Source organism: Lepisosteus platostomus, chromosome 12, assembly GCF_059453375.1.
Source record: "Lepisosteus platostomus isolate fLepPlt1 chromosome 12, fLepPlt1.hap1, whole genome shotgun sequence".
Lineage (NCBI taxonomy): Eukaryota > Metazoa > Chordata > Actinopteri > Semionotiformes > Lepisosteidae > Lepisosteus > Lepisosteus platostomus.
Genome location: NC_142622.1, coordinates 34,976,036 through 34,993,900, shown reverse-complemented (window position 1 = coordinate 34,993,900; position 17,865 = coordinate 34,976,036). Strand labels below are relative to the sequence as shown.

At 37.0% G+C, this 17,865-nt stretch overlaps 1 protein-coding gene across 13 annotated transcripts in view; it reads right to left on the bottom strand.

The window, feature by feature from the left end:
• LOC148651461 (uncharacterized) overlaps nt 1-17,865 on the bottom strand; it is a 33,564-nt gene that overhangs the window by 6,006 nt on the left and 9,693 nt on the right. For 6 of the 13 annotated variants that reach the window (XM_088601752.1, XM_088601753.1, XM_088601761.1 and 3 more), the window contains 24 exons: nt 17,453-17,509; nt 17,095-17,133; nt 15,366-15,410; nt 15,105-15,143; nt 14,561-14,605; nt 12,717-12,761; nt 12,491-12,535; nt 11,664-11,708; nt 11,422-11,466; nt 10,773-10,817; nt 10,641-10,670; nt 9,837-9,875; nt 9,033-9,071; nt 8,538-8,576; nt 6,744-6,785; nt 5,951-5,995; nt 5,792-5,842; nt 3,958-4,020; nt 3,680-3,724; nt 3,156-3,200; nt 2,782-2,826; nt 1,999-2,043; nt 1,652-1,684; nt 146-187 (listed from right to left, as the gene is read on the bottom strand). In XM_088601752.1, coding sequence (XP_088457878.1) covers nt 146-187; nt 1,652-1,684; nt 1,999-2,043; nt 2,782-2,826; nt 3,156-3,200; nt 3,680-3,724; nt 3,958-4,020; nt 5,792-5,842; nt 5,951-5,995; nt 6,744-6,785; nt 8,538-8,576; nt 9,033-9,071; nt 9,837-9,875; nt 10,641-10,670; nt 10,773-10,817; nt 11,422-11,466; nt 11,664-11,708; nt 12,491-12,535; nt 12,717-12,761; nt 14,561-14,605; nt 15,105-15,143; nt 15,366-15,410; nt 17,095-17,133; nt 17,453-17,509 — 1,053 coding nt within the window. The remainder of the gene's footprint in view (nt 1-145; nt 188-1,651; nt 1,685-1,998; nt 2,044-2,781; nt 2,827-3,155; nt 3,201-3,679; nt 3,725-3,957; nt 4,021-5,791; nt 5,843-5,950; nt 5,996-6,743; nt 6,786-8,537; nt 8,577-9,032; nt 9,072-9,836; nt 9,876-10,640; nt 10,671-10,772; nt 10,818-11,421; nt 11,467-11,663; nt 11,709-12,490; nt 12,536-12,716; nt 12,762-14,560; nt 14,606-15,104; nt 15,144-15,365; nt 15,411-17,094; nt 17,134-17,452; nt 17,510-17,865) is intronic. The other 7 variants (XM_088601760.1, XM_088601758.1, XM_088601755.1 and 4 more) reach the window with 7 other exon arrangements.

Sequence of the window (17,865 nt, the reverse complement as noted above, 5' to 3'; positions counted from 1 at the left end):
AAGGCTGAATCAAATATCACCTAACACCTATCACCATGGTGTAACTAAAATGTTACACCATTGAGTAATGGTTAGTGCTCTCACACCCTCACAAGAGGATTGTGATATTTGGAATATCCCATTGCTATGATTTGCCTCTACTTACCCATAGAATCTGGTGAGCTTGAACTCTGTAGCTCTCCTGGACCTGAAATACAGATTAAAACTATATTAATGCAATTTGAAATTCCAGTTATATCCTATATAGTAAGTATAATATACAGTACATTACATTAATGTATGAGTATAATATATAAATATATCAAATACAGAACTCGGAAAAGAGATAGAAGGCTTAATTTGGATAAGTAACAATGGCTCTATAGGCAATCTTTCATTAATATAAACACATAACAAGGACACATTGCTCTGTCATAGAGAAAAGTGACAAAAATACATGTGATGGAAATCATAATTAAATATCACAAAACATAAATATTCTACCTTAAATACAATATCTCATGTTTAAACACTCCATGTAAGTAAATATCCCATGTCAAAATGCTATAAAAGAATCCATCAAAATAACCTTGAAAGCTATCGAACCTCTCGGATTAAACGACACATGGAATTAACATGGTTGCAGCTGTACTGTAAGTGCTGTTTCTGGGCCAGATGGTGGCGATTGTCCCTGTGGAGCAGAATTTCCAACCCGATGCATAAGTAATGGGACTGTGGACATGAAAGACTCTTGGGATGTTAACGCCGTGTCCTCACTAGTTTCCACTTCAGGTTCGCTCATTGTTACTTGCTTAAATTTTCCCCTTAATTCAATTGGTGAAGTAATTTTAGATTATGGCCTGTTAGTGTGGCTGCTGGGACAGTATGCATGCTTCACATCTCTCAGATGGGTTGTACATAGGTATAATGATATTATATACTAGATTTATATATACTAACTAGATTAACAGTGTATGCACAAATGTGCCTATATGGACATACTGTAAGACATCCTAATTGTATCACATATAATTTACTTTTATTTCAAGCCATTTACTGTCTTTTTAGTAGTAATATTAGCTTACATATAGCACTTTACAGGTAATGGGGACTCCCCTCCACCACCACCACCAATGTGTGTAGCATCCACCTGGAGGATGGGACAGCAGCCATAGTGCGCCAGAACACTCACCACACATCAGCTATCAGTGGGGAGGAGAACAGTACTGAAGGTGGGGATTATTGGGAGGCCATGACTGGTAAAGGCAGATGGGAAATTTGGCCTGGACACCAGGATTACACCCCTACTCTTTTCAAGAAATACCCAGGGTTTTACATCTCATCTGAAGGGTGGGGCCTTTTTTTTTTTTACAGTGTAGTGTCCCCGTCACTATACTGGCTCATTAGGACCCACACAGACTGCAGGGTGGGCGCCCCCTGCTGGCCCCACTAACACCTCTTCCAGCAGCAACCTTAGTTTTTCCCAGGAGGTCTCCCATCCAGGTACTGACCAGGCTCACAGCTGCTGAGCTTCAGTGGGCTGCCCGTTGTGAGTTGCAGAGTGATATGGCTGCTAGCAATGATTTGTGTGATAATTTCCAAACGTTATGATAGTTTTTCATTACATTTAAAATTCACTGCAAAGTATGGTGACACAGCGGAAATCCATTACCTGTGAAGTCCGGCTGATGAATTGCGCCTGCTCCTAAAATGATAGAAATGACAATTTAGGAACAAGAATTTAACGAAGAAAAACGGATTACTTTGCTTGAACAGAGAAGGTCCAAGATTCTAAAAATATCATACAGTACATTCGCTTCAACAACCGCTCAAATCAAATGCAATGCTTAAGTGAGAAGTTTGATGAGATGTTAAGGAAAGTGAAACCAGGCCCCGTTGGAGTGTAACTCAAAACTTTGCATGCCACCAAGCAAACTAGGAATAAAAAGTTCATATTATCCCAAACTTTTAAGACAAATGTAGAAGGACAGTATCTTGTACATGTAATAGTTAACTCACCTATGTGTGAACCAGTGCTCTGAATATCTCCTGTACCTGTATCAACTGAAGCAATAACATTTAGAGGACAAAGGGAGAAAGTAAACATCTTAAATTCCCTCTTTTTTTTATTTGTATACCACAGTTGAGGTACTGTATGCATATACAGTACGTAACTTCTGCATATCCCACCCTCTATATCTTTTCGTTAATTTCTTTCTTGTTATAATAATAACAACAATTCTTTACACTTACAGAGCGCTTTCCAGAATACTTCCACCTAAAAATATCCATCATGTAAACTTTAAGAAAAATCCTTAGGAAAAGTTATTAGTGGAAATGCATTCCTCAATGCATTCTACAATTCACGCATGGTGTCAATGTACTAATTGCTTGATATATTCTGTCTCTGATTAATTTCTAGAATTTCAATAAGGAGGATTATGAATAAAAATGTGCATCAGTAAAAGGCTCAAAAAAACTTTTTGTTCTAGAGAATCCCCTGTATTAAGATATGGGATAAGTTAGTCATTGTCCAGAAAATTAGTTGCTGATTTATATTTAAATTCTACACATCAGAAGTAAAGAAAAGCTGCAATTCATATTTAACAGCTAAATTTGAAATTAATCATTTAAAGAAAATGTATTGGAAATCAAGTATTGAGAGAAAAGGAAAAATATTAGTAATATACAGTAATATGCACACAATTTATTACCAATATGCCGATACATTTATGCTTCCTTCACAAAAAAGGTTACTTAATGAGATGATGTGGGAATATCTGAAAGTTCATAAAGAAATACCTGCAGACTGTATTTCTGAGGAGGTGCCATGGTGATTCATTGTTCCTGTGTTAAAGAAAACATAACACTTAATCCATGCTAAGTGGAAGTATTACACATCTATTGTTTATTTGGAAAAAAAAAACAGCTCCATACTTTGTCTAGTCAATATCACTGCAGTGTTTAGAATATTACTACTGCAGTCCATTTTCCTGTGTGTGTAGGAACTATTACCAGGCTGATCCCACGTACGGTATGCACAACAACCAAAGAAATCAATGCAAATTGGTAATTGATGCAGCCCAGGCAATAAGAATCTGCCTAGAATGAAACATTAATTAATCATTCTGGAATTCATTATCTAGAGTTAATCAAGGTATCATCACTGGACGCACCTGGAAGATGTGTGTGTGATACAGGTCTTTGCCGGCTACCATTGCCTGAAACACAAATGTTTCAGAAACTGAAAGGCATTAAACTGCAACAAATGAGTATTTCAGTGTATGTTCATATATTTACAGTGTATATTAGTGGCCTTTTACATAACAGAATGTTGTCAATTGCCAGACAAAATGTAAAAGAACAAGATTCATAGGATTTAGTATCAAATATAACCACCTGATATAAAATAAAACAGCTTTACCTTCCTCATATTACACTTTCTTGTAATTAATGTACTAAGTCCTTTATTAAAATAACAGTCATTTTTTCATAGTACTCAAATTAAACAATATCTTTATTGATTTTTCCATATTAAATATGAAATGAGAAAATATGAACTATGTACAAAAACAAGAAAAATCTGGCTGTGGACATAGTAAGGGACTAATTTCATTTTAAGGGTATAAGCTCTGTATTATATAAAAAAATTATATTTTCAATGGTCTGAAAATATGCATTTTTCCATTTTTCTTCTTACCGTTGGAATTTGAAGAGTCATTACTGGCCAGATCAGTACCACCTTCTACAAAGCAAAGCATTTTACTGTCAGTCAGTAATAAAGTATAGCAGACGCTTCTGCAGAGTACCTATTAAGAACAGAACTAAGTCTGTGGTACATACAGTAGGAAGGATATCAGTGTCATTTGTGGCTGCGCTAAATTTAATTATTGTAAATATAATTAAAATAATGAGGGTCTCTTTGATCAAATGTTTGTCAGAATAAGGACATTTCGAAATTATGATTTATTAACATACCTGTAAAATCCATAGATGAAGGTTTTGTTTGTGAGCTTGTACTTGCCTGAACGCCCACATTATCTGAAAAGAAATGAATATATTCTTTGACAGCGGATAATGGTCTTACCAGTTAAATGCTTTTCTGCTTTCTCATAATTATATGGTCTAATAGGTAATGGGCACAAATTGTTTATTTTCATATCTCTAATTAAGAGTGGATTACTCTAATAATGTTATGCTAAGGATCTGTTGATGGTCATCAACCTTGGATTTCCCACAGAAAATCCATTAATTACACAAAGTAATTGCTCTCACTGGGTTAATGGAGTGTTTTGTTAAAGGTTTCAAGTGGAAAGCTGTGTCGTTTTGTGAGCTGCTAAGAAACAAGTAGAGATTAACTTTCTCCTAAAAAGTAGCACAAAAAGGAAGATGGCAAATCTCTGTCTTGTTTCAGAAATTGTTGTTTCTAAAAACTTTAACTTTCTTGAGTTTCAGAGAATGCCATTTTGTTCTTGAAAAAAACTAAAAATATTTATATTTTGCTGCTGTTGTACCTATTTTCATTACCATGCCTTACAAAGGTGTTACCAATGAAAGTACCAATGAAAAGTTTTATAATTACAAATTATGAATACAAATTTTTACAATGAATATAAGTATTAAAAACTTGAATATCTTTGAAAGAATTTCAATTTAGGTAGCTGCGTCAGCATGCGTAGGCTGCAAAGGAACACGTAAAGGTTTATTCCAGGCTGAAAACGGAAGAAAACGCACCTGAAGAAGGCTCCACAACTGAAAAGTATGTTTCTTTTCTTCTCTTTTTAGCATGGGATAAACCTTTACTCATATCTTTGAAAGAAGTTAAATATAAGAGAAACCTACAAAGAAAAACAAAAAACTAAAATATGTCTTGAGATATTTGTACAAGAAATTGTCATCAAGTTTTCACCCCTCTGAGTAAAAACCTTCTGGGAGCAAATACAGTTGCTTATCGTTTTGGATAACTCTGGGTTGGTGCAACTCTCGCCTATTCTTCTTTGCAAACTTGCTGGATACAATTTTCGAGAGTCACTAGACATTTTTTTAACCCTTTAAGTCAGGACTTTGACTAGGCTACCGAAGGACATGCTCTGTCTTCTTGTTAAGACACCCTAGTGTTTTGGGTCATTAAGCTACTGAATAAGGTTATCACCCATGAAACTCTTAAGATTGAATATTCAGTTTTTGATTAAAAAAATTATAAAATCATTATCGTCCTAACACTTCTACAACGCTTTTCTGAACAAAGCGCTTTACAGGTAAAGGAGATTCCCCTCCATCCCCATCAATATGGAGCCCCCACCTGGATGATGCGTCAGCAGCCTGTAAGCTCACCATACATCAGCTATCAGTGTGAAGGAGAGCAGAGCAATGAAGACAAATTCATAGATAGGAATTATTAGAATTATTAGTGATAGATAAAGACCAGGGGGGAATTTGGCCAGGACACCAGGGTTAAGACCCCAACTCTTTCCAAGAGACATATTTTTTACAATATAGTGTCCCCATCACTATAGTGAGACATCAGGGCCCACACTGCAGGATGAGCTCTCCCTACTGGTCCCACGAAGACCTCTTCCAGCATCAACCTTAGCTTTCCCAGGAGGTCTCCCATCTAGGTACTGGCCAGGCTCACACCTGCTTAGCTATAGTGGGTTGCCAGTTGTGAGTTGCAGGTTGATATAACTGCTGGCTATCTGAATGTGTGTTCGACATTATTGGAAGGAGGTGAATACATTTGCAAGGAACTATAAGTGAGGCTTGTCTTACACTGGTCTGAGATTATTTTAAAAATGTTATTTGCAATCATTACCTGTTGTATCTGTATGCAGACTGGTATCAGCATGTTCTCCTGCACCCAAAACTGCAATAGGCAAATAAAGGCATTGAGTGACTATCTAAAAAGTTACAGTGCTAATTCTGATTCAGGTTCTGGCTCAGTACATGCAGGAACCCAAGTGCTGTACCTCACCTGTAGAGCCTGTGTGGTTACTAGATATTATCTGATCTGTTGTGCCTGGAGATCACAAAAAAACATTACAGACAATGGAATCACGTTTTTACCATTGAAATAGACACACCCCTCGAGTACTTTGACATTGGAGATGTTAAAAGATGATAGAATGTTTATTCTGTGGGTGTAACTCCACTATTGAGTTGTCTATGTCTTATGTGTGGCAATTTGTGACAAAACAATTAATGCTGGGAAAGAATTTATTCTTAACAATATATTTATCCTTTAACATTTGTACCAAAGGGTTAGCCTTTCATTGTCAAACATCAGGGATAATTTCTATTTAGGAACAAAACTTTCAGTGTCTATGAAACATATATTTATGCACTGTAGGCTATGGTTTATAACAGGCCATAGATCTTTTACTTTTCACCTTTTTTTCTTCCATTTTTCTACTTCATCCTGGAATTTTGTGTTGCTACTATATTTTAAACTAGCACAGAATTGTGATAGAAACCCAATTAACACTATAGCAAAACCGACAACTAAAATATATTTGAATACAAATGGATTTGTAAATTCCACAAAAACACTGCATCAAATACAAATAATTGCTTTTTTAAGGAAATCCACCCTTTACAAAACTAAACTCATTTCCAGAATTCCCAATTCAATTATTCTTTGAAACCTGATATACACATGATCTGTTGATCCAAATAATCTGATGAGATTAGTTATTATTGGTTTAGCTCCTGATTTAATCCCAGAGTCAATCTGAGAGTCACTACATCAATGGGTTCCTCATGCAAACCTGTGGAGTCTGGTGTCAGTGAGCTGATTTCTTGTTGATTCCCTGGAGTAGAGAAAAAAGAACTGTCAGCACAAAAGTAAAGAAGCTGGTTTCCATGCAATCTGTTAGAAATGAACATCCTGTGCAGGGAAATTTGGAACAATGAGAGACACTGCATAAGGTATTTTCAACTCAATAGTTAATAGAATACCAAATAGCTCAAAAGTCTAAAAAGACCAGCATGCCCCACACGATCATATCATTCACTTAATATTATTTAATAACAATATGTATTACATATACTGTATAGCGTTTTGTTTTAGATCTGTTTTTTTAGACTTACATTTTAGATACTTTTATCAGTCCCACAGATTGCCGTAATTTTTGTAAAAATGTTTTTTATTGCATTGAAAAATCTGCAGCAAATATTTATCCATCCATCAATGTTTTTAGCACAATTTGGGGGAGCTGGAGTCTTTCTCAGCAAGCGACAAGCACAAGGCAGTGCACACCCTGGACAGGACTCCAGGCCATCACAGGGCACACACAGACACAAACACACACACTCACACCGGGGCCAGTTTTGCCAGAAGCCAATTAACCTGTCAGGATGTCTTCGGACTGTGGGAAACCCACTTAATCATATCACTGCTTTTCAGGGAAATGAAACTGTGCTACCGATTGATGTATTCATGCGGCAAATTTCGCATTAAACATTTTCATTTTTGAACAGAAGAAGAAATAGGAAGTAGATGATCTGCATTTTGTACTCATATATAAAATGGGAAATAAACAGCTGCTTTAAGGCCTTTTAACCTGAACTCAACAGATCTCAAAAGCTAAGTGAGCCTTACTTTGTTGGGAAACGTCTAAAGAGAACAAGATATCTGCTGTTAGTGGTGTTGGGAGACCAGTAAAAAAAATCCTTACTTATATTCACCCCACTCAAAGCACTTTACAGGTAATGGGGACTCCCCTCCACCACCGCCAGTGTGCAGCCCCACCTGGATGATGCGCCTGTAGCCAAAGTGCACCAGTACACTCACTGCACGACAGCTATCAGTGAGGAGAACAGAGTGATGAAGCCAATTCTGAGATGGGGATTATTAGGAGGCCATGATTGGTAAAGCCCAATGGGAAATTTGGCTAGGACACCAGGGTTACACCCCTACTCTTTTCGAGAATCACCCTGGAATTTCTAATGACCACAGAAAGTCAAGACCTTGGTTTTACGTCTCATCCGAAAGGACGGTGCCATTTACAGTAGAGTCCCCATCACCATACTGGGGCATTAGGACCCACACAGACTGCAGGGTGAGTGCCCCCTGCTGGCCTCGCAGTACGAGGCACTCTTCCCTCTGAAGCAGTATGCCCCAAACCAATGATGGCCAGAGACATTGTGCTCTAGGACATACTGTCCCTCTGATGAGACATTAAACCAAGATCCTTGTAAGAGCACCCTATAGTACCCTACTAGGGAAGTAGCTTAGCTTTCACTCTGGGTTTACAGACCTAGCTACCCAATTTTCCTTATTAATTCAGTGGGTGAAGTACGTTTTCACTCCTCTGCCTGATCTGTTGTCTAGTGAGGCTATCAGACATCACCCAGGGCTGCACCTGACTGGTGGAAAAAGTGGGCACTCTCCTACAGTATATGTCAAATACTTTAGGATCCTTTGGGGTGACATTTGCTATATAAATGCAAGGAATTGCTATTGCTGCTACTGTACAATGATATAAATGATCTAAATCTTGATATTCAAGGATTTTTGTAAGAATATTATTTCAACAGAAAAAAAAAAACATTTGGTCAACCTGATGTCTCTGGTTGTGTGGTACTTCCTGCCAGTTCTCCTGCAAGTATAAACAAAACCGTGCAGAAGATTGCTGCTTTAGATGTATTTTGACATTTTTAAGTAAGAACAATCAATCAATTCATTTCTTCACAATCTGTGACTCCTGTCTCCAGGCTTTAAATAAATTACATGGAGCACATGTAGAAATAATAAAAGGCACAGCCTGTGGGTGAGCTTATCTCTAAGCTCTGTCTGGTTTCTTACATAGAACTAAAATGTAACGAGGAGCTGTTTTTCATTTCAGTTTTTAATTAGGTTAAAATGGAAACCCTAAAATGGATGCACAGTTTAAAAACAAAATGAAACTGGCTAACATCAGGTTGTGCTGATTCTTTCAATAGGATGTTGACAACTACAAGAAACATCTTCAGAATCTTTCAAGGTCTTACAAAGCTGTCACTGGTGACGTTCCCTTAACATTTGATTGGGGAACGCTATGCAATGAAATACTGACCCAAGGGATCTGTTGGTGAACTGCTTGAAGAAGGATCCCCTGTAAAAACAAGAAATTAGCTTCTCCCTGCAAGCTTTTAGTCTATTTGTATTCTGATGGTTTTTTTTGCTTGTGCTGACTTTTATTTAAGTTGTACTCTACAGTATGTTATTTAACTTTGCTGTTGTTGCTGCTGCTGATCTGTGTTTATATTTGATGTTTCCTTAATGTCTTGGAGCATACATGCAAATAACCATTTCATTGAACTTGTGCATATGACAAATAATAAACTGAACTGAAACTGAACTGAAATTAATGAATGTAAGGTTGTTGCAAACAACACAATGTTCTTTAGGCTTGAAAAATATATTACAAAGCGGGACATGCAGATATGGTTTCTGCAACTTTTGATGACTTGTGAAAGAAAGTGACAAGCTAAAAATTGCGACTCTTCTTGTTAAATGTATTTTGACCAACGCACAACAGTTTTGTTTTTTGCCAATTCTTGTGGCAAAACTAAAAGATTATCCAGTTGGTTTAAAATGATATCCTTCTGACTGCCTTCATGACCGTTGATTTAATTTGCAGGTTAGGGAACTCTGCTACAAGCTACTTGTCTTTCACTGAAGCATTTAGGAGGGTCTCATTACATGTACTGGAGTGAATATCTTCTGTGATCCTGAAGAGATTTATTTTGTTACAGGTCTGAAAACAGTCTCATGGAGGGGTAGCATTAATAATATATGAGAGGGACCTCAGGCTTGACATTTCAGAAAAGCCATAAGCGCTCACTGCACCTTCTATTGTGGGTTAGTGTGACAGTACCTGTTCTGTCTTGTTGAGAGCTACTATTGTGATGGTCTCCTGGAGCCAAAACAGAAACAGACATTATAGAGAAACACAATCCTATGCCTGTTTTTATTAATAGGATTATTTTCGGGGAAAAGTACAGAAGGTTTAAAGTGGAAATTTGATTGATTTTGGAAAAAAGGCAGGCATACTCAAGAAGATTTTATACCTTCTTCTCAGAACTAAGCTAAACTCGAACTTACAGTAACTGTATCATTAATACACTAACACTAATCATTCCTACAGTGCTCTGTTAGGATATTGACAGCAGTCTTATTGCACTACCATATTATTAAAATATTCGACTGAGATCAAGGCAAAATTAATGATTGTATTTCTTTTCTTCAAATTTACATCACTTTTACTGTAATGAACAAAGTTCACTTTTTTGGATTTGTTAAACACCAATGCAGCATTTACTATGCATTTTTAAGACTCAGCTAATGCGTCTTTGCTTTTGTTGAATTTGGACCTTGTTCCATTGTACTAGAAATGCACAGGTTGAGTGGAGAACTGTGTCAGTGCGGACAGGCAGCAAAGAAACAAATGGAGGAATCTTTCTTTTTATTCTTCAGCATTAAATTAACCTCCACTTCTTCCTTTTCAAACACAAAGGCGGTTTCACTTTGGAAGCCCTAGATACGTCTATATGGTTGTTTCTGAAGAAGTTTTCTTTAAGAAAAACATCTGAATGTCTCATCAAATAAAAGTGATGTTAAAATAAACAAAAATAAAAAAAGGAGGTAAATTGTTTCAATTACGTTGATTAAAAGTACTCACCTCTTTGATTCATCTGTGAGCTAGTTGAATCTGGTGAATGTACAGGGGAAAAAAGAGCTTCTAATTTGTTATACTGTATATTTACATTTTTCAAATAGAAATATCTTAAGTTTTATTATTATTCACACAGACCTGTAGAATCTGTGCTGAAACTAGTGCTAAGCTGATGACCTGTATCTGAAATAAAACAAATCATGCAAAAATATAATACAGAAATATACATACTCAATATACAGTAGTACCTTGAATATATATTTGCAATACCTTTAAATCTACAACTGGAAAATGAAACAGTGAGACCTCTTTGAGAAAATCTAGGAAAATCTAGGAAAGTAAAGTAGGAGACCACTCAGCTCCTTATTTTTTCATTCACTCTTACTAAATAGACCTCACTATTCCTATGCTGATGATTTACTGCTATATCTTTGGAAAGAACTGGGGGAGTTCGGAATTAACCATGCAGTGTGTGCATTTCATCATTTGTCTTAAAAAAGATACATCTGTACAAGCTGGAGCAAGCTGGATATTCTTAAATTAAAATATACTAAAATAAAAAATAAAATAGTTCTGAAAGTTAATCCTTAATATACAACCACCAGAACATAGGTACATTACAGATAGTTCTCTCAGGTTCAACCAGAGGAATGAAATCCCAAATTACATGTTTTTTAGATTTAGTGTTTTAGACAATTATTTTTTGCTTCATGTTAATCAACATATACAAACGTGGGCATATTAGTCTTAAGAGAAAAATTAATCGAAACAAAGCAAAGGAACACACCTGTGATGTCCGTCTGGGAGCCGGTGTTGGTAGGATCTATAGCTCCTAATATCAGAAATAACTTAATTAATAATGATAATTATCATAATCAATAATGAAATACTGTACTTCACCATGATTAATTTATTTTTGCAAATTATACTGTAGTTTTTTATTTATGTGGCTTAAAGGGGGAACTGCAGTCCCAGTTTCTCAGACAGGTTATTAAAGTCTGATGAAACAAAGCTTTGAGTTTTACTTACCACTGGCTGTTGACTCTGTAAGAACCTCGGCACTTGATGCGTTTCCTGTTTAAAAATAAATATTTCAGTATTTCAGGGAGATGCAATGTCATAATATTAATATTGGCTGGATTTAAATAAAGACAGGAATAGAGAAAGGAACAGAGACTCATAAAGACAGGATTACTCATTTGAAATGCAGATTGATTCATTAATCTAGATTTGTTAGGACTGAATGTTCATATCTGCTTCCCTGCAGCAGAAATCATCTTCTATTTAAATGTCATTTCAGAATACAATCAGGTGTGACTGACTTGGAGCTGTTTCACATTTGACCTCCCTGTGCTTCACCCGTAAATGATGACAGATGCAAAGGCAATATGTCTTTTATTTTTAATGTTTTTCTACAAATGGTTGTAATAGTGCAAGTATTGTACAAATTATCATAAAGAACAAAACAATTGTTCATTATGTAGATTTATACATTATTTATGATATAAATAAATGTGTTTTTTCCATCTATCCAGTATCAATTCGATTTTCCCAATACAGGGTCGGTGGGGAGCCTGAGCCTCCGGCAAAGGCACAAGGGAAGATATACCCTGGACAGGACGCCAGTCCATTGCAGGGCACACACAGACACAGACAAACCAGGGCCAATTTTCCCAGAAGCCAATCAGCCTACAAGTATGTCTTTGGACTGTGGGAGCACCTGGGAGAATTCCATATGAACACAGGGAGAACATACAAGCTCTACACAAATAGCCCCTCAGGTATTGACCCTAGGTCACCAGTGCTGTAAGGCAGCAATCCTCACCACAGTTTCACCATCTTTGTATTTTACTAACCTGTCAAGTCTGCTTGGGCACTTGCAGCAGTTTGATCTGGGTAGTCTGAGAAAGAAAAGTGCAATACCGGCTCAATATAGTCTACAGCTTTTTGACAAAAAAAGTTACATCCGTGTTTGCACTGTTGCATAGGGAGTCAAAAAATTAAATAAGAATTCTACTTTTATATTTTGTGTTGGTGATAAGTTTTGGATGAATGTTACCAAAGTAAGTTAGATGACCATACCTGCAGAATGGGTCTCAGAAGGAATGTTTTGCTGATGGTCTGCTCCTATTGTGAACACACAAGGTATGAGTCATAATACATACGATGAATACATACTTCTCCTCGGTGCTATGATAATAATCAACATGTGAAGTGGGTTTGTGAAAAGCCACCATCTTGGCTCAAAATGCAAGGTCATTAGTGGGGCCTTGAACCAACTTGGCCATCTAGTAATTAACCTGTTGAATGCGACACAGCTGCTCTGGATGAGTCATTAATACTCAGATGGAGTGAAATTCCATGTGTGGGAAAGGTGCTAGTGGGCTCTTCATGTAATAATAATAATTAATAATTTTTTAGATTTATATAGTGCTTTTCTGGACACTCCACTCAAAGCACTTTACAGGTAATGGAGACTTCCCTCCACCACCGCCAATGTGCAGCATCCACCTGGATGATGTGACCAGCCATAGTGCGCCTGAATGCTCATCACTTTTAAGCTATTAGTGGGGAGGAGAACAGAGTAATTAAGCCAGTTCATAGATGGGGATTAATAGGAGGCCAAGATTGGTAAAGCCAATGGAAAATTTGGCCAGGACGCCAGGTTTACACCCCTACTCTTTTCGAGAAACAACCACAGAGAGTCGGGACCTTGGTTTATGCCTCATCCAAAGGATGGCACCTTTTTTGTTTTACAGTATAGTGGCCCCATCATTAGACTGGGGCATTAGGACCAACACAGACTGCAGGGTGAACACCCCCTGCTGGCCCCACTAACACCTCTTCCAGCAGCAACCTTAGTTTTCCCAGGAGGTCTCCCATCCAGGTACTGATCAGGGCACACCTGCTTAGCTTCAGTGGGTTGCCAGTTGTGAGCTGGAGGGTGATATGGTTGCTGGCGCACTGGGCTAGAAATAGAAGGGAAAGGGCTTCAGGCTTTATTTAGACTTTAGTTTGGATTTTTAGATCCCAAGTGGAGGGATGATTTAAAATGACTAGGGCTGTGGGGGATTGTGGGCTAGGTATGCTTAATTAAATACAGCATAAGCTATATTGTGAAGGGTCGCAGGAGCTGGACAAGGAGGCTGTTTCATAGGTAGCTTGCCAGGCACAATGAGGAAGAAGTATGTTGCTGAGGAAAAGGTGAGCTAGCTGAACCAGGGCTGACTCTAAGCATGAGGACATTGAGGAACTGGGCATAGCTCGGCACACAGGTTGACTCCGGAATACGTCCTGTGTCTTAACATCAGCAGACAGATTGAACGTCTCAGGGAATGTGAGATGAGAAAACAACAAACCCACTGCTGCTGTGTCAGGGATACAACCTTTTATTTATAGAGCAGCGGCGGCCCTGGCCAAACAGGATCGGCTGTTAAATACAGTGGCTGTGTTATGTAAGATCTGGTGCTTGGGAAACAGTAAGAGAGAAAAGCTGTTATGAAGACCTGGGCGTTAAAGGATAAGCTTCTTTCAGTGCTGTAGTGTCAACTTGTGTAAAGTGAAGATTGAGAAATGAGTGAAGTAGAGTTAATTGAGTTTAATTCTCCAGTGCCTGCTGATTAAAATGGAGGGAAGAGGGAGCAGCAGGGAGCAATGAAGTGAATGCTCTAGTATCTGGTGACTATCAAAGAGTTCTAGCTACTACCATCAGCTTTGTGTTGCCAAAAGGGAAGAGAACAATGCAGAATTCACTCTGAGAGGAGATGAGTGGTTAAGATTTAGGGCCCCACAAGCAGTCCGAAGAACAAAGACAGACCCTTTGAAAAAGTGTAAAATAAAAATGACACTTTGGCACCCCAAATATTGCTGGGGGTTTTAGAAAACACATTTCTGTAAAGAGTTGTTTGCTCAGGCCCCTGACTTACCTGTAGTTCCAGTGTAAGATCCAGCCATAAGCTTATTCCCGTTTCCTGAGAGTGAAACAAACTCTTTATAAATCTATAAATTTTATAATTCAGTAAAATGTATAACTAGAAATGTATAACTCTTTATGAGGAAGGGCTAATAAAAAAATCTTAGTTATTAAGGCTATATAAAACAAACCTGGTAAATCATTTTAAAATTATGAATTTTAATAAGTAGGATCCAAAGTTTGATACATCAGCACTTCACTAGGGACAGCAGCTTGGGAGGATTGAATACTTTGTGAATGTTTGGAAGAAACTTGGTAAGAGAAGTTTGACTCGAAGTTTGAATGGATAGCCTCCTGGCCACAGCACAAGGAGACTCGAACCCCGTTCAAACGGATTGAAACATGAGGTAGTATTAACAGGTTCAGTTACTGTATATAGCTGGTGAGGATGTTGATTAGATAGAGGTGTGTGAGATTGACTTGTCATTGTTATCCCTCCTGAACTTCAGAAAAGTAACTTCTATGTAATGTGCCAAATATTCAAATGATTTACTTACCATTAAACTCTGTTCGAGAGTCAGAATGTGCTTCTGAACCTAATGGAAGAAAACATATTTTCTAGTTATATTCTAAAACACAACATTGACAGTATTATTTAATTTATTTTTTGTTTTATAACATAGTTAAATTGAATTTTTCTTACCTTAGGACAACCAGGTATTATACAGATATCACATTTCAGAGATTGCATTAAATAAAATTATGATAATTTTCAAAGCCCTGGTCATATTTTTTTTTTTCAGAAAAAGGAAATTTACCTGGTTGCTCTATCTGTAAACTTGTGCCAAAGACACTTCCAGCACCTTCAATAAAAGAAAAATAATCTTTCATTATTATTGGGTGTCCAAATCTCAGAACCCCAAAAAAAGTTTATTTTTTTCTTTCCAAGTGTCTAACTGGCCCCGGGCAAACATGTAACTGATGAAGTTCAAACTTGGTGGATATATGGACAAATTTTGAAATGTGAAAAAATTGCAACATTTGTGTAATTGCATCTGCTGAAAGTAAGGCCCAGTGGCAACCAAGATGGTGGACAATTGGTGATGGTGTATTAATTTAATTAAAAGATTTTAACAATGCTTCAGATTTATTTACTCCTAACGGGTTAATAAATCTTTTTTATTGTCACAGTGAGTCATGAAATTTTGGTTGATACATTGCAAGTGTATTCTTATAAATCACTGTATGCTGGCCAATTATCTACATTCCTGTTAGGTATCATTAATTTTATATATGGCAGTAAGTGGGGTTTCTGAGAGGCTATTTAGCTACCATTTAATTTTGCTCTCTTGTTCAACCAGCCACAAATCTGCTACCATTCAAAGATTGTTTGGCCAATTTCTAAATTTGTTAGATTATAAATTTTAGTGATCGTACAATTAAAATATGGAAATAAGTTTCTGTATAAATCAAATTGGCTATGTACCATTTTATTCAGAGAATTCAAACTGTTTGTCGTTGAACACCCTGTAGCCAAACAACTTCAAAACTAGCTCCAATTTTTTCAGACATCATCCAAGCAGAACGAAATTGGAATTCAGAACTTGTATTCCTGGGTAACATGAAAGTGATCAGAATGATACATGCAGTATAAGTCAAAATGCTGCTGAGGAATTTTGTTTGGATGCTGTTAACCTACCTGCAATTCTAGTGATTCATTTTAGTAGTATGAATTTATATTTAGAGTAATTTGTTTTGCATTGTGGGCAGCATGATAACTCGGTGGTTAATGCCTTGTTACTTTTCTAATTACTGCCTTGTAGTTCTCTGTCCCAGGATTCAATTCCACATCTGGGAAACTATCTGTGTAGAGTTTGTATGTTCTCTCCGTGTTTGCGTGGGTTTCCTCCAGGTACTCTGGTTTCCTCCCACAATCCAAAAACATACTGGCAGGTTAACTGGCTCCTGGGAAAATTGACCCTGGTGTGAGTGTGCTTCTTTCTGTGATGGATGTGTCCTGTCCAGGGTGTATCCTGCCTTTTGCCTTTTGCTTGCAGGGATAGGCTCTGGCTCCCTCCCAGACCATAAATTGGATGTCGAGGTTAGAAAATGGATAATAGATGTTTTGCATTATTTATGTGTCTTAAATGAACACTTTAAATTCCCAACACAGCACTTTATAAAAGTGTTAATTGTTAGCTATTGTTCGTATATTGCTACTAGGGAAAGCTACTTAAAGCATTGAAAATGTTAACCTCCGTGACAAAGAAAAAGAAAATGATTATTTAATTCACATTAGCTTCTCATTTTCTGCAGGTTAAGGTGTTAATTCCCAGAAATATCAATGAGTGCTGCTTCTAAATGTGTGACGTTTCCTGAAATTTGACATTTTTCAGCAAAGTGACATAAAAATATTTAAAATGTTGAAAATTTACATTTAAATAAGTTATTATTTTTAACTCATTCTAAGGCCATTTTTCTGCCCAAAATGCCACTTTCCTGCCAAATCAAAATGCAAAGTCAAGCACAACATTGTTCATAACTTACCATTTGCATCTACCTGAGAACTGCTTTGCTGATCTGTAACTGAAAAAAAAAAGTTTAGAAATAGATTTTTATGCTTTAAGCAACAGGATTCTAGTGAGATAATTGATTTGTGGCGGATAAAGTAGTCTATTTTCTAGAAAGATTCATTTTCTTCTGTCTGCTTCCCATCTTTTGTATTTTAGATTATTTTTCATCAAACTATTGTGTGTTCAAGTAAGCTCAAAAGGAACGGCACAAAATGTAGTTTAACTAAGTGCCAACTGAACTAAGAACTTGGAGCGTGTCAGAGTACAGTGAGAAAACAGTGACCTTCTCAGTTTTACAGAATGCAGTAAGGCTCAATTCCTTATTACCGTACCTGTGGGATCTCCATCAATGATGGTATCTGCAGTGTTCCCTTGTTGACCTCCAGAACCTACAATAATGATATTGTTAATGACCTGCGAAATACTACATACCCTTTCACATTTATTTGGACACACTTCCAGCAGAACTCCGATCTTACCACTTTGCACTGACCGCAAAACTCTGAAACCCTGCAGAATGTTTCTAAATATTTGAAATGAATATTTCAGATGCCCCTTCTTGAGTTTAGTGGCTTTGTTTAATTAAAAATAATGTCAAAGCTTCAGTGGTATCTGGAGCTGATTTCTCAGCACAAAATGCACAGAATACATTCATTTTGAAATTACTGGGTTTCAAATTTTAATGGCGGGAATAAAACAATGTTTTCAGATCTAGTCTCAACAAAATTCAACAGTATACAGACTG